Genomic DNA, 14,278 nt, shown 5'->3' on the forward strand with positions numbered 1-14,278 from the left:
AGGTTTATTTTCTGTACGCTGCTTATTTTTTATTTGTTTATGGTGTCATAACACTTCAGATTTCTTTTCAACTCTTACATGTTGAAAGTAACAAGTTTTGGAACTGAAGTTGTTCAACCTTGTACTGCAAATTTGGGTCACAACTTTGATGTTTTATCTCTTCCAGGTTATCAGGAGAGCAAAGTGGATCATCGCATGGTTCCTCATCCAGTCAATCACCGGGGGGATTTGGCTCTCCAATTACTACTGAAGAAAGACGACTTAGAGAAAAGAAACATTTGAATGACATCACAGCAGCTCGGCTGCCACCGCTTCACCATTCCCCTGCTAAGCTATTATCCATAGAGGAATCCATAGCAATTCAGATACAGCAAAAAGAAGCTTATGAGGTACGAATTTAAGATTTGGTCTGAGAAGTAATTATATAATTGGGATCACTCCTAAAAAACGAAAGCATAAAGGGATCTTTTCATTCTGATTAATTTGATGATGAAATTGAGATGGGCAGTCTTTGAGGAAAGGCACTTTTTCTTGTATTTGATTCTTTTAATGATGTAATTAAATAATATATTAATTCCTTCTGAAACTGTTATTCCTGCATTAAACAAAATCTAGTGTTGTTATTCGTGTGTTGATACACTAACCTCATTGCGCTCACTTCACCTCTGACTAGAAATTTAAATGTGTACCTTGCCTATTATTCTTTAAAGCGTTTTTGGCCCTTATATAAATGAAGGCCTAGCAGTATTTGCTATTCTTAAAAAATGCAAGTATCTGCGTTTGCCTTTATTTATGCTGTGCCTGAAGAGTCCAAGTTCTGAGGTCCTTCAAATTCTGTTGTAATGGATTTTGATTTTGACTCGTCAGGTAGTGCCAAGCTAATGTTTAAATTAGACACTATTGTAAAAGTGTTTGTTGCTGCTTATTGTTTTAAAAGTACTTGATAATTTAGTCATCTTGGCACTTTAAGGGAGGTAATTTATTTGGAAAATGGAGACAGATTTTTTGCTGAGGTTGCTGAATGACAAGCATTGCTATTGCTACATGGTTACTGTGCACAGCTGCTCTCTTATGTGGACTGATTTTGTTCTGTTAAAGCTGACATTAGTGTATCACAGGTGAGGACTGCCACATGGGCAATTTCAACTCTTATAAAAAGGTCTTCAAATATTAATAGCATAGTTATGTCTAAGTGTGAAAAGACACCTGAAATTTCTTTGCTAGTTACTAAAACTTTTAATTAAGCCTACTCTGGAATTACTAACGTTATTATATCAAGTTTATACTTTAGTATATTAGTTTTTTCATGACTGAGATAAAAATGACAATTGAACACTTCTTCTAACTTGTGTCCTTTTTTTTTTTTCCTTTTATATAGGAAATGCAAGCCAAGGTTGCAGCACAGAAGCTTGCAGAGAGATTGAATATAAAAATGCTCAGGTTTGAACCAGAGGGGGAGGCCTCAATGCAATACAGAGAAGTGAGAGATGAAGATTATTTTTCAGCAGAGGACTGAATTCAAGAAGGGATGGCTGAGGACGAGCCACGTAACTGATTTTTACGCAGTACTTCTTAAAACCCAAACCTGGATATTGAGAATGCTTGATCTAGTAATTTTTTTCTTAAAATTTTAACATTACAGCTATGGGAAGCGTTCATTATAAACCTCATAAATATAAGTGTTATTAAGTGGTAACCCCGGTGTTATTTGGGGGCTGTTTTGAGCACTTGGGGCAGTTAATCCTTGTGGAATGCCTCATAGTTTTCAGCTACAGCAAAGTGAGCTCTTTAATACGCTTTTGCAGGCTATGATGAGTCATCTACAAGAGAAGGTTTCTTCTGCGCAGAAATGTGATGGCAAAGGGCATCGGCACGCATGTCCATAAAGTAAGCTAAGGTGCCTGTGAACTGCTCGCATGTATGAAAGCTCTTGTCTTGTATAAATGTGAGATACTTCTTTTATCTATTTAAGATTATCTTGCTTTTACCGTATGGTGAAAATACATGCCCGGACAGCTACAATACATACGTGATAGGCTGTAAGTTAGCTTCTTATCACATGAGAACTTGTTTCTGTGCCTGCACCTTAAAATAACACTTTCTGCCCTTATGTTGTAAATAGGTTAAGAATTTCAAGTTATTTTGTAACTCAAATTGTGTTTGGGCTTTAAGGGACTCTGCTGTTTCATTTTTAGTGATTACTGCAAAGCACATCAAGAGCTCAAGTTAATCTGAAGACTTTAATATTTTTATTAAAGATCTTGGTGTTTTTCCATATTTTTGTATGCTGCTTTCATACTTCGGAATACTATTTTTTCATAGCCTGACACTGTAAATTAAAAGATCCACCCTCTGGTTTTCTTGGAGGAAATGTTCTGTGTATTTTGCAGTTTTAGCTGTTCTTTGAAGATTAAAAAAAAATTCTTCCTTACAACAACATTTTCTGCCTTTTAATATGAATTTTGAAAGGTAAGGAACACACCTGAGAAGTATTTCACAACGATATTCCATTGTTGACTAGGATATTCCACCCCTAGTATGAGTTCAGTTCTAAAAAACTTGTATAGCCTGGCAACAGCTGTTTTCCGAGACACTGCAGCAGCAGTGTGTGCAGGGCAGCTGTGTGTGCAAGGCTCTCCCTGGATGTGTACATATTCCTGCAGGAATGGTGTCCGTGGAAACCAAGGGTGTTCCAGATGTGGGTCATTCAAAACGCTGCACGCTGTTGTCTAGAAATGGGGGATGAAAGTCCCTGCCACTTCTTGAGTGCATACAGCACTTTACTAGCAGGCAGTAACTCTCTCCCAAAAGCTCCACAAGCTCTCCCAGGCAGTCCCTGTGGCACAGTCCATACCCTGGCAATGCAGTTTGACAGGTGGAACTGCTGCTAAGCTAATATGTGGTATTTTTTGACTAGGTCATCTGTTGCTCATCTGTCATGCCTCTTTCCTGTACCCTTTCCTCTCACAGGTTTCTTGTTCTTATTGTTCGTTGGTTTTTCATCAGCTGAGTGCTCTTCCCTTTTCCTCATAAGACTTATTTCCTGTCTCTAAAGCAAATTCATATTCTGCATCCCTGTACCACCCATTCGCTTTCATATGACATAGCGCTCCCTGTATCTGCATTTAACTTCTGCCACGTCACACATCCTCCTGCCATTGCTATCTTCTCTTGCTTTCTGTAACTCCCATCTAAATACCAGATAGGCACCTTCTACATACCTCAGTCACTTGAATATCTCGCAGAGACCTGAACGTGTTTGGTTTTGCCACAGCTGCCCTCCTGCTGAGGCTTTCCTTTCTTATTTCCTATTTTGGTTTCAGACTGTGCAGGTGTTTGCCACTTCCAGGCCTTATAGCCTCCTTTTTACCACTTTACCCTGTTTTTTTTTCTCTTTTTTTTGTTTGCTCCTGCTTCATCCTCCCAGCTTCTCACCATCACTTGTCTTTGTCAGCACTATTTTTTGGCACGTTTTCAGTCATTCACATTTATCCCTCAGCGTCCATGTTGATGACCCATCTGATCCCTCAGTTTTATGTATTTCTGCCCTCAGTGTCTTCCTTCAGCGTGTAGCTCTGACTCCACAGGCCAGTGGAGTGCTCTTCTCTTGTGAATGCAGTTCGTCTCTCAGATCACCATTGTCCATGCTACCACCTCCTTGTCCAGCTGGATTTTGTCATCAGTCCTCCTATTATTTCAGTCTGTTGTACTGCTTAAGGACAAGAGGCCTCAGAAGTGTATTGGCTTTCCCTTTGCTGTTGCATGAAGCACAAGTTACTACTTCCTAGGCCTGTTTGCATCTCTCCCCCTCGTTAAGATCATCACCCTTGTCCCTGTACTGACTGTGCTGTCACACCTTTTAAGTTACTGGGTGTAGTTTTTCCATGCTGGCTTTTCTGTGCTAAAGGAATTTACACAAAGCTACACAGTTAAGAATTTGTTTTCTAGATTACTGAAATCTAGCTCAATGTAGGCTTCTGCTGACCACTTTCTTATGCTAACTAAAATTATGCTCTTTCCTTGCGCTTTTAAGGTTTACTTTTGCTCTCTAAACTTTGTGAAGCAGAGGCAGTTTTCTTGGTCTGTATTTTGATAGCATTCAACATGTTGGGACTTCGCCAAAGTGGATCCCCTGACTGGGCAAACTTCACCCTTAAGGAAAAAAAAAAAAAAATCACTGTAGTAACAGGTGAAGTGCATTATATATTTGTTATACAATTAGCAGCTGTTCAGCACAGTCCTGGGGGAGTCCTTGTGGAAGAGAGTGCTGCAGGAATACAAAACCAAGCTTAAGGTATGAATTTTAAGTTGTTGCTAAAGGGTTTGTATTACTGCAAAACCTGGAAGCTTTCGTGGGGGGTTGTTGGTCCTAGGTTCCGAGCACAGGTATGTACTTTGAATTAAGATTTTGTGAGTGATAAGGAAGCAAAGAGTCAGGTATAAAGAGAGTCCCGTGTTAAGGAGGATGTGCAATCCAGAAGTTTGTAAAAGGTTAGAGAATAAGAGGATGAATCTTGGAATGGTTTAGTCATATTGAATTAAGTTTCTCATCAAGTATGGTATTGCCATTGGGTATTTCACTGTTCTTCAGTTCCAGAACACTTCAAAACATACACTGAGAATCAAGGAGCTTGCTCTCTTTTTTGGGAGCGGACTGTTTAATTGGAGTGGGCTGTTAACCCAGTAGAAAATAAAGAATTGAAAATGTGTTTCTGAATTCCTTGTGCGAATAATGTTTTGTTTTGACCATGTAAAGTTTGCAGTCAAATTTTGGGGAAAACCAGAACCTTTTGCTTCAGTGCTCCACAAGGAAAACACTGGAGATGGAGTTAGGAAACAATTGCTATATAGGGAAAGAAAACTTTTGGGAATGCAAACGGATGAGAAAAGATCTGTAAGACCTAAAGCTGGGCAATCGTGCAGGTCTGAAAGATGGCACAGAGACAGAGCTTAAACGGTGTGCTGCAAGTCTGAGAACTATAGCATGTGAGGCAGGTATCTGTGCAGCAGCAGCTGTAGTCCCTTGATTTTTGCATTGTTAGGAGTACCTGATCCCCAAACTGCACAGAAGAAAAGCACCTTTTGGCTCTAACAGAGTTTCTGTTCACAGCTGTAACCTTTTCCAAGGGAGAGAACGTGCAATCTGGTTTGCCAGCTGTGGTGATAAACATGATGTAGAGGATTTAGCAGCCTAAAAATTCATGTTAAGCATTTAGGAAATAACATTTGTGAAAGAAGAAAGACCTAAATGCTGCTGTACTTAATGATTTTGGGGGACTGTAAGAGTAACTAAGGGTAGAAAAGATGCAGAAGTTTTTCCTGGTTTTTAGAGTTAGACCTAGCTGACAGGTCAGCAGTTCTGTTAGTTTTCCATCTGATGGCTTGTGGACTGCTTCATGCGATCAAAAAAAAGTCAGTGGCAGTAAGCTGCAAGATCCTGTGTGGAGGAAATGGGGCCTGCAAATAGAGAGAATTTGAAAACCATGGCTCTGTGCTGTAGAATTTCTGAACCTGTCACAGGGATGCAGTATCAGGAGTCAGGGAAAAGAATATCCAGATGCTACAAACTGATGAATTGAAACTTGAGCGAGTAGCCATGGCAAAAGCTAGTCATGCTCCATGAGCCGCCCCTGGGCAGTAGTTTGGGGGTTTCTGTATGGAACTTGCAGACAATTCCCATATCGCAAACACACCACAAGCTGGCAGCCTTTAGCAGTCTCGCAGAAGAGGTAGGACCTGACTAGCCTGAGTTGTAGGTGGAGGTCTGGCTGGCGGGTTGTTTTGTGTAGCTCCATTGCAGACCCAGTTCCCTGGATCCAGGAGGCTGACTGTAATCTCAGTTGTGTACCGTGCTGGGTTTTGCCAGTGAAAATGATCTGTAGTGGGACCCTGTTCAGAACATTTTTGGCCTAATTTGAGTGGCACCTGGCTCATCATCTGCCTTCAGCAAGTTAGTGCCTGCAAGGAGTATCCTTGGGCCAGGGGAATTGCAATGAATTCTTGGGCTTATATCAAATGAGTGGCATAAAGGGGACAGGGAATGGGAGTCCTGTGTTGGAAGAAGCTGTGCCCTACCCTCTGGACTCTGTTGTAGGAAAAGGTGGCTTTGCTCTGCTCTGCTAGCCTTGCTTCTTTTTCAGAGCAGTATAAGAAGGAAGCGTATTTCTCCAAAGTGCCTTGTAAGGACATATTTTTCAGGGAGTAGGTCTTGCATGGTGTGGTCTTGTTCCAGGGAGGTGCTAACTGAACTGTATTTTTCCTGAGTTTGTGGTTCATGTTTTGTTGCAAGTCCACTGCTCTTAGGGTGGTATGTGTGGAGATCACCGCTGAGATTTCCTGGTTTCCTAATGTTTGTTTTTAGGTTGTGAACTCCCACATTCTGCGAGGGAAAGGGAAGTAGAAAAGACAGCTGTGTGAAAACAACATTTATTTTGCTGTGGTTTTTTTTTCTTTTTCAGTAAGCTAATGATTGTGTTTTATTCTCATACTTCTGCAGTGCTGTGTCACTGCTGACATTGTGGCAGGCAAACGTTAGCTGACTGTAGTCCAAACATTTTACACTCACGTTGACTTTCCATAGGATATGAGTGCTTAACTCCATTTGACTCCTTTGTAAATACTGTAATTATTTTCTGTATGTATGCAAAGCTCTAGAGGCATTTAGTCATCTCTTGTTTAAAGCAACTGTTTTGATCATCTGGTTATTAAGATTTTATTAAATTGGCCCTTGATTTGGTGAAGCATCAAAGCATGTACTGAAGTCAAAGCTTGATTCCTCTAGGAACATTTATGTGCAAGTGCTCTGTTGAACTGGGATATTGGCTCTGTGTTTTGTTTAATCTCTGTGTGCAAGGGAGTTTGTGAATAAGAGTTGTGAACCAATTCTGAATGTGAGGAGACGGCACAAATGAGCACAGTAAAATGTGTGTGGGAAGCAAATTGATTTTCAATTTGCTAGAATCATTGAGCTAAGTATTTCACTTTTAATCATCCAAAGATGAGTGAATGTGTCCTCCAGCAGTAAGTATAAGAGACATTTCTTGACAGGGAAATTTGTAAGAATTTGTACTAAGTGACACCTCATTGCTTTTCTTTCAGGTTTGATATTGGGGACCATAATTGCGTCATGCAGGAATTGGCACATCTCCACTGAAGTCATGAGGGAGATAAGTGGGGCCATAATGCTTAATGAACATTTTCATATTTCCTCTCTCTATCCACACAGCTGGTATTAATGTAGTTGCTTATTAGATCAAGGCAGTGATATAATGTGGCAAGTAGTTGCAGTGCAAGATTTTGCTGAGTCTCTGAAGCTGAGCACTTGATAGGAGATACTCTTCGTATACTTCTCCTGAATAGAAATTTCAGTTGCAAAATCTGTCCGTGTTTCTCTTCTGTTGTTTTTTTTTCTGAAAAATGTTTTCTCAATTGTTACTTGATGCTAACATATACATTTAATTTACTCAGCGATTAGTCAGACAGTGGTGGGAGTACTGTAGCTCTGGTTATAACAGCATGTGATCTGCATCCATCTCTGAATTGAAGCTATCATCTGCACTGCCCTCCCAGTGCATGCAGGTTGCATGCAACCTGTGCTGCAATGAGCACAGTTTCTGTGACAAAACTTGCAATTCTGCAAGAAGCTATGGGATTTTTTTATGGCACCCACAGAATCACAACTGAATCTGGAGGTGCAATGACACCATTTGTAGAAGATCTCAGTGAGGGAGAATGACTCTCAGCAAGGCTGAATGCTTAGCTAGTAGGGCTTTGTCTGGTAGGTGGATACGCCTTCCCAAACTGACAGTGTAGGGAGAGAAGTAAATTACATAACCAGCGAGATTTCCATTTCCAAGTCATTTAGACCATTATCCACTGAAGTCGCAAGGTGTCCATCTCTTACTGATTCATTAGAACTAAAATGGATAACACTCCTCACCAAGAGAGGAACCTGGTGTTAGTACTCGGGTACTAACATGAAAACATGAAGTGGCATTGGCACTATTTTCTCCAGCCATCTTATATCTCTACTTCCATGTATATTGAATTAGCATTGACTTTCTTCTGTTTTCTTACAAATCTTTAAAAAAAACCTCCAGAATTTGCCTACAAACCAAATGAACCAACTGGCTTTGGGCAACAGAGATATCTATCTATCTATCTATCTATCTATCTATCTATATTTTTTTTTTTTACAAAAATGAGCTGTGTTAGCCAACTATTTGCATTTGAATGTAGGAGATCTTCAGAGACTGTGTGATAAGCTCTTTCTGTTTAAGTCACTGTTATGAGTGGCCTGTGTTGTCTCCTGGTTACTACAAAAGTCTTGATGTAATTGTGGTTTCCAGAGTTACAGATCCATCAATTCCATTTGTAATTATGTGTGAAATTACTTTGTCATTGGCTTTCCCCCTGCTTTTTCCTAAAGGGAAAAAAAAACCCAACACAGATTCACAAAATCTTCATTATATGCAATGATTTTTCTTTACTGACCCAAGTTATTTCATATTGGTTAGAAGTTCTTACTCCCTGGTTTCACATGTATTTCTCTGAGCTGCATTAAATTGGCGTTGTACTGATTATAGTACTGCTTAAATGATAGCTGATGATAAATATTATCCTTGCACAGACATTGGGCATCATCATATGTCATGTCTGCAGACCAGTTTTTTGCCTGCACGGCAGATTTTTGTGGCTGTGAGCCAGGAATTTTAATGAAAGAAAACATCAAAGATGCAGAAGAAATGAGAATATTAGTCAAGGAAGATACACAGTGATGCTCTCTGATAACCCCTGGTAATTGACATTAGAACTATGTGGGAGCAACTTAAATAAACATCTGGACACTGAGTTTAGACATTTCCAGTGACAAAACCCAGACAGATCTTCTGGACTTGCAATAATAAATATTTCAGCGCAGTCCACATGAATCAACTTAGAATTCTGTTTTCAATTATTCTAGTTTTATAAATATATCATAGTTAATTATTCAGGGATAGAATTTCTTTTGAAGATTAAGGAATTTGATGTTTGCTTCATTCACATAAAGTTCCATTTTTTATTTATATCAAATTTACTTCTGTTTGTACAAAAACAATAGTGCAAGCTTGCCAAGAGCCATTAAAGCAGAATGCAACTGAACTTTTCCTGGGGTGGAAGGGCCTTTTCTGAAAATCCTGGCAGTGCGCTGTAATTCATTCCAGCTATGGTAACCACTTAAATTGTGCTGAAAAGAAAATTATAAATAGTCATTTTTAAAAGTTAGTCTCAATATTTTTAAAGATTCTTTCCTTATCTTTTTTACTCTTGGTAATGTGGTAGGGCTAAGAACGTGGTATCCCTTACAGACAGTGAAGAGACGTTCATGTGTACCAAAGTGTTTAAAAGAGGTAGCAATGAAGCTACAAGACTGAATGAAACACTGGTTGCAGTCCAGATCTGATCCTGATATTACAACTGTGATGAGGGAATGGCTAGTAAAAGCATGCTCAGTTTCTGTGCAACTTTTGTATTCCTTAGAAAAGCCTCTAGTGTGGGCTATAATTGCAAAATCACTTATTTCAGAAGGAATGAATCATGTCTCTGAGGTTGAAGAGTTATTTACACATTATATTAAAATGACTACATTAATGCATTTATTTATTTTTTAAATTATTGTTGTTATTATTTTGAGATGATCTTTATCTTTGTTGCCAGGGGCCCTGGACAAGCTGAGGGATTCTTCTGAAGAGTATTCAGGATTTAGTAATTAATCTTCATTGCCACTTTCAGTTTAATTTATGCTTCCCCACAGCCCAGGCTGTCAACATCAGCACGTGTTCCTACAGTTTCCTACCTTGGCTGTTACTAGCAGGAGCACTAGTGTAAGCCGGCTGCCAATGTTTTTGAGCCACTGGTTGAGTTGTGCTATACCAACAGGTTAAGAAAGTTTTAGGGAACTGCTGTGTTAGCCTGACCTACAGGTCATCATCCCTTTCAGAGGTGGAAGAGGCAGAACTGTGTTTCAGTACAATTCAGAAAGTCCCTTCTATGCTAGCTGTCAAAATTGTGTCCCGAGTCAGGCTTGGGTTCATATGGCAGTTCAGGTTAGAATGGATCTCAGGAGTGCTCTTGGCCAACCTCCTGTACAAAGCAGAGTCAGCTATGAGGCCAGATGAGGTTGCTCAGGGCTTTAATCCAGTCTGGTATTGAAAACCTCCAAGGATGGAGACTATACAACCTCTCAGGGCAACCTGTTCCTATGTATGACTGTCCTCCTGGTGGGGGGGAAGCTTTTCTTTAAACTCAGTCTGAACCTCTCTCGTTTCAGCTTATACCTGGCTCTGGCTTTTGATGACCTCCTTGTAGGTACTGGAGGGCTGCTGTTCAATCCCCTTGAAGTCTCCCCTTCTCCAAGCTGAACAGGTACACCGCTGACTTGTGCAGCTTGCTCTTTACCAAGACCCTCAGGGCCTTTTCAGCAGGGCTGCTCCCCAGCTTGTTGTCATTTCTGGGCAAATCATAGGCAAGCATATTAGGAAGCTGCAGGCTGACAAGTGTATTGTATTATTCAGTTCCGTCACAGCTCTCCCAGATCAGGAAAATATGTTTTCTGCTTTCATGTTTTGGAAAAAAAATGTAACCTAGCCTGGTTATCCTGATCTGAGCCTATCAAAAACTTCAACGTTAATTAAAAAAAGGCAATTTGTGCTTTGTAACCCTTTCTATGTACTATAAAAATGATGGATAAGGAAGCACAGTGAAAGCTATAAATCAGCCTTGAGTCTGATAATCTAATAAGAGCATCTCTTCGGCAGTTTCACCTCTTGCTCATTGATCTATAGCTTGGTAATTAATTTCCCCTAGTTTTAACCTTGTATTTATTAGAATACCTAATTCCTTATTGCTAAAACTATGCACCGGAAATTTGTAGTGTTATATTTCAGTGTAATCTATTCATTGTTATAGGAACACAGAGGAGGGAGACAAATTATTTAGAGGCTTATTACTCGGAAAGATGCATTTGAGGAAAGACAGGGAATAAAGCTGAATGGATAAAGCTAAGAGGAAAATGTAGATTGTGTCTATTAAGCAAAAGCTCTTGTAACAGGGGAATTACCTGTTGAACGATCCCATATGGGAAAGTGTTAGGTTCTCATCTGCAGGTGCTTAAAACTCCACCGGACAAAGTACTGACTGCAGAGAACAGCTCTGTGCTGACCAGGTAAACCAGTAATCAGGATGTGCTGCTGTTGTTCTATGTGCTGCCCCATGCCATAACTGCAGCATACCCCTCTCTTACAGGGCAGCCACTGTTTTCAGTTCTATTTGTGATTAAAACCTGAGGGTCTGGTTTGGCTACCTTAACTCCCATGGAATTTAATGGAAATTGCTCATCAGATCTTGAATCTGAAATACATTGACAATTCTGGTTTCCTCCTCCAGTTTTGTTTTCTGATCTTGCTGAAAGGATGGGGCAGTCTGGGTAACTGCCTTGCTTATCAGCTGTGCCCTGTTCCAACAGTGATTACTTTTTCCCAAGAATGAAAAATGCTGACAGAAAACAGTAATAAAATTAATTTCAAATTATTTGTAGCAGATGTAAATTCTCTTTATGTGCTTTGTGTAAAGGCAAAAGAGCTCGAGCTGTATGTCTTGACCCCTCCTTTGACTCAAACTGCCATGCAATAGAGAGGAAGTGAACTTTATAGGTTTGTACGTAGTGGCTGTTGAGACACTTGACATATGTACATTTAAAATGGTAAGTCATTTCTTTATTTGGGTATTTTTATTTCCTAAATGATTATAAAGCTTTGTAGAGATCCAAAGACAACAAACCTTTAAGTATATACATTACAAGCTGACTTTTGTACTCCTGTGCCACATACCTACATTATATGCAGAGAAAGTTTAAAAAAGAAAAAAAAGCAAGATGTAGAAAAAAATGTTAATCAAGTAAATATTTCATTAGATGGTAAACCTACAATTTGCTACTTTATAAATAGCACTTTGTTTAAAAAGAAGAAACAACACCCCCCAAAAAAAACCCCACAACCAAAAAAACAAGCCAGCAAACAGCATATATTGCTATTAGGATATCAGAATCCTCCTGCAAAACAGAGTATAGGTCAGGTATATTAGCAGATGTTCAGAGGAGCTCTGTTCTCTGTCTTACAAGTAGTTGCTCAGGGTTATCAGTTGTGTTTGGCTTTTAGCATAAAGGGAATAGGCAAAGCACCATTTCAGATTTCACCCGTTATGCCCGTCTTATGAGGTATCACGCTCTTCCACAGAAAACGGGCTCTGCCTTTTGTTTTGTGCTAGAGAGATCAGGCTGTGCTCTTACTGGTGGATGGAGGATCTGTGGGAGACTGTCACGCGAACTGCATATTTCCTACCTTTTAAAAACAGAGAGATGAGAGATAAAGTTTCATAAGTCTGGAGGGAGCAGCAGTTTGTGTTTTAGCCTGTGTCGCATCTGTCTAACCTGTGTATGTGGTCCATAATTCTCTGCCACAGCTTAGGAGGCAAGTGCTCCAGAGAACTTGGTGTGCTCTCTTTTCAAGCGTGGGTGTGTAAGAAAGGATAGCTCCAAAATATTTGGAGGCTCTAAGATTCAATAATGTAGAGATCAGGATGAAAGCCAATAACACCTTTTCCAGCCATGTGCCAGGAAGGGGAGCATGACACTCATCCTTAAACCTAGCCTATACTTAATACTTATATGTTCCCTGCTAAATTGATGTCTAAGTAAATGGCTTTAGTGGTGGGAGTAGAGGAGACGTGAGAGTCAGATTACACTTTATCATGGAACTTGATATGAAATCCATACTTCGTTACCTGGACACTGCAGTGAGATGGATGTCTGTGGTGGTAATACAAGAGGATGTTTGTAGGAGTGCTATATGTCACAGGGCTGCCCTGGATCAGATCGCATTTAAATACATTGTGCATGGGCTTTGATCAAGGACCACCTGGCCATGTCTAGCCAGTGGAGAAGCAGGAGACTTACTGAAGGACAAACTCTCCACTTTACAGCCTGCCACTGCAGCAGGAAATGTTTTTCCAGGTTATGGTTTTACTATTAGTAATACTGGTGCTGTATAATACGGGATCACCCAACGGTACTAATTCAGCCAGGATACTATGTGGATACACAACTTATTCCTGTTGTCTGTTTAGCCAGAGCAGCCAGTGTGCTGGTTATGCTACCTTTATGATTTTATGCCAGCTGCATAAGGACAGGCAATACTCAATCTGGCACACAGCCTGCCAGGAGAAAGGTGTTTTTCAGAACAGCTGGAACAAATGTGAAACTCATGGGGTCAGTCTGAACCAGTGTAGCCATTTGTTTCACCTGCCCAACAGTGTTTTGTTTATGGTTGGGACTAGGTGCTTAAAACCTAGTCCGATTGAGCCATGACCTCAGTAAAATCCCAATTTGTGCTTCTGGCTGGAGAGTCGATGTCCCCCTGTGATCACCCTGTTCCCCGCCGCAGAGCTGAGCTGTGCCATACAAGGCGTTTTGTGGTTTTTGTCGTTGTGCCAATGGTTCAAGGCTGCCATAGTAATTTTAGACCCTCAGGTAGAGAGAAACCAAATTTTTTGTTCACAAAAATGGCCTTGTTTGGAACTTGCTTTAGGGTTTGAAAATTGTAACTAGTTTTTTGTATAATTAGCTAGTGCGTTCCTGGTGTAACACCATTAGAGACATCGACGTGGCACCAGGCAGCACCCCAGAAAGCTGGCTGGCTTGTCAGGGCACTGGAGGCAATATAGCCTCATTAGCGCTGAGTTCTGCCTGGGTTAATGAAGCCCTGCTAATGAACAACGTTGTACTAGGTACCGTACCCTTGTGTTAGTAGAGTAACCAACCAAGATAAATTCTGAATATTGTTTAAGAGGGTTTTCAAATGTCTCTTGCTATTTTTACTGAAAAATACAGGTGTATGCGGCCCTGCCTGATACTACTTCTATTTCCATTGCTTGAAGAATATAGCTGGCCTGTTTGCAATTTCTGGGTAACAGCTTAACACCAACATTAAAACATTTTTCTGTGGATTTATGATGTTCTGTCAAGCTAGGCTATCTGACATAATCATATAATTAAATATCTAGCTCTTTCATGATACTTTAATTAACTATCAGAGCTCTTCAGGAAGGCTAAGATGAAGGGAAACACAGAAAGCAGGAATAACTCTGTGCAAGTCACCCCCCAAGCCAGCGGCCGGGGCTCTGGGGAAAATCTCAGCCTCAAGTACTGGCCCAGGGATTTTGTTTGTGAGGGGGGTGGAAAAAC

General features: G+C 40.3%; 1 protein-coding gene across 1 annotated transcript in view; it reads left to right on the forward strand.

Moving 5' to 3' along the window:
- Positions 1-2,437, forward strand: part of MYZAP (myocardial zonula adherens protein) — a 59,902-nt gene extending 57,465 nt beyond the window's left edge. Inside the window, exons 14-15 of the mRNA XM_076348273.1 lie at positions 167-389; positions 1,379-2,437. Coding sequence (XP_076204388.1) covers positions 167-389; positions 1,379-1,516 — 361 coding nt within the window. The 3' untranslated portion in view covers positions 1,517-2,437. The remainder of the gene's footprint in view (positions 1-166; positions 390-1,378) is intronic.
- The last annotated feature ends 11,841 nt before the right edge of the window (positions 2,438-14,278 follow it).

The sequence above is a fragment of the Aptenodytes patagonicus genome, chromosome 10 (genome assembly GCF_965638725.1).
Source record: "Aptenodytes patagonicus chromosome 10, bAptPat1.pri.cur, whole genome shotgun sequence".
NCBI lineage: Eukaryota > Metazoa > Chordata > Aves > Sphenisciformes > Spheniscidae > Aptenodytes > Aptenodytes patagonicus.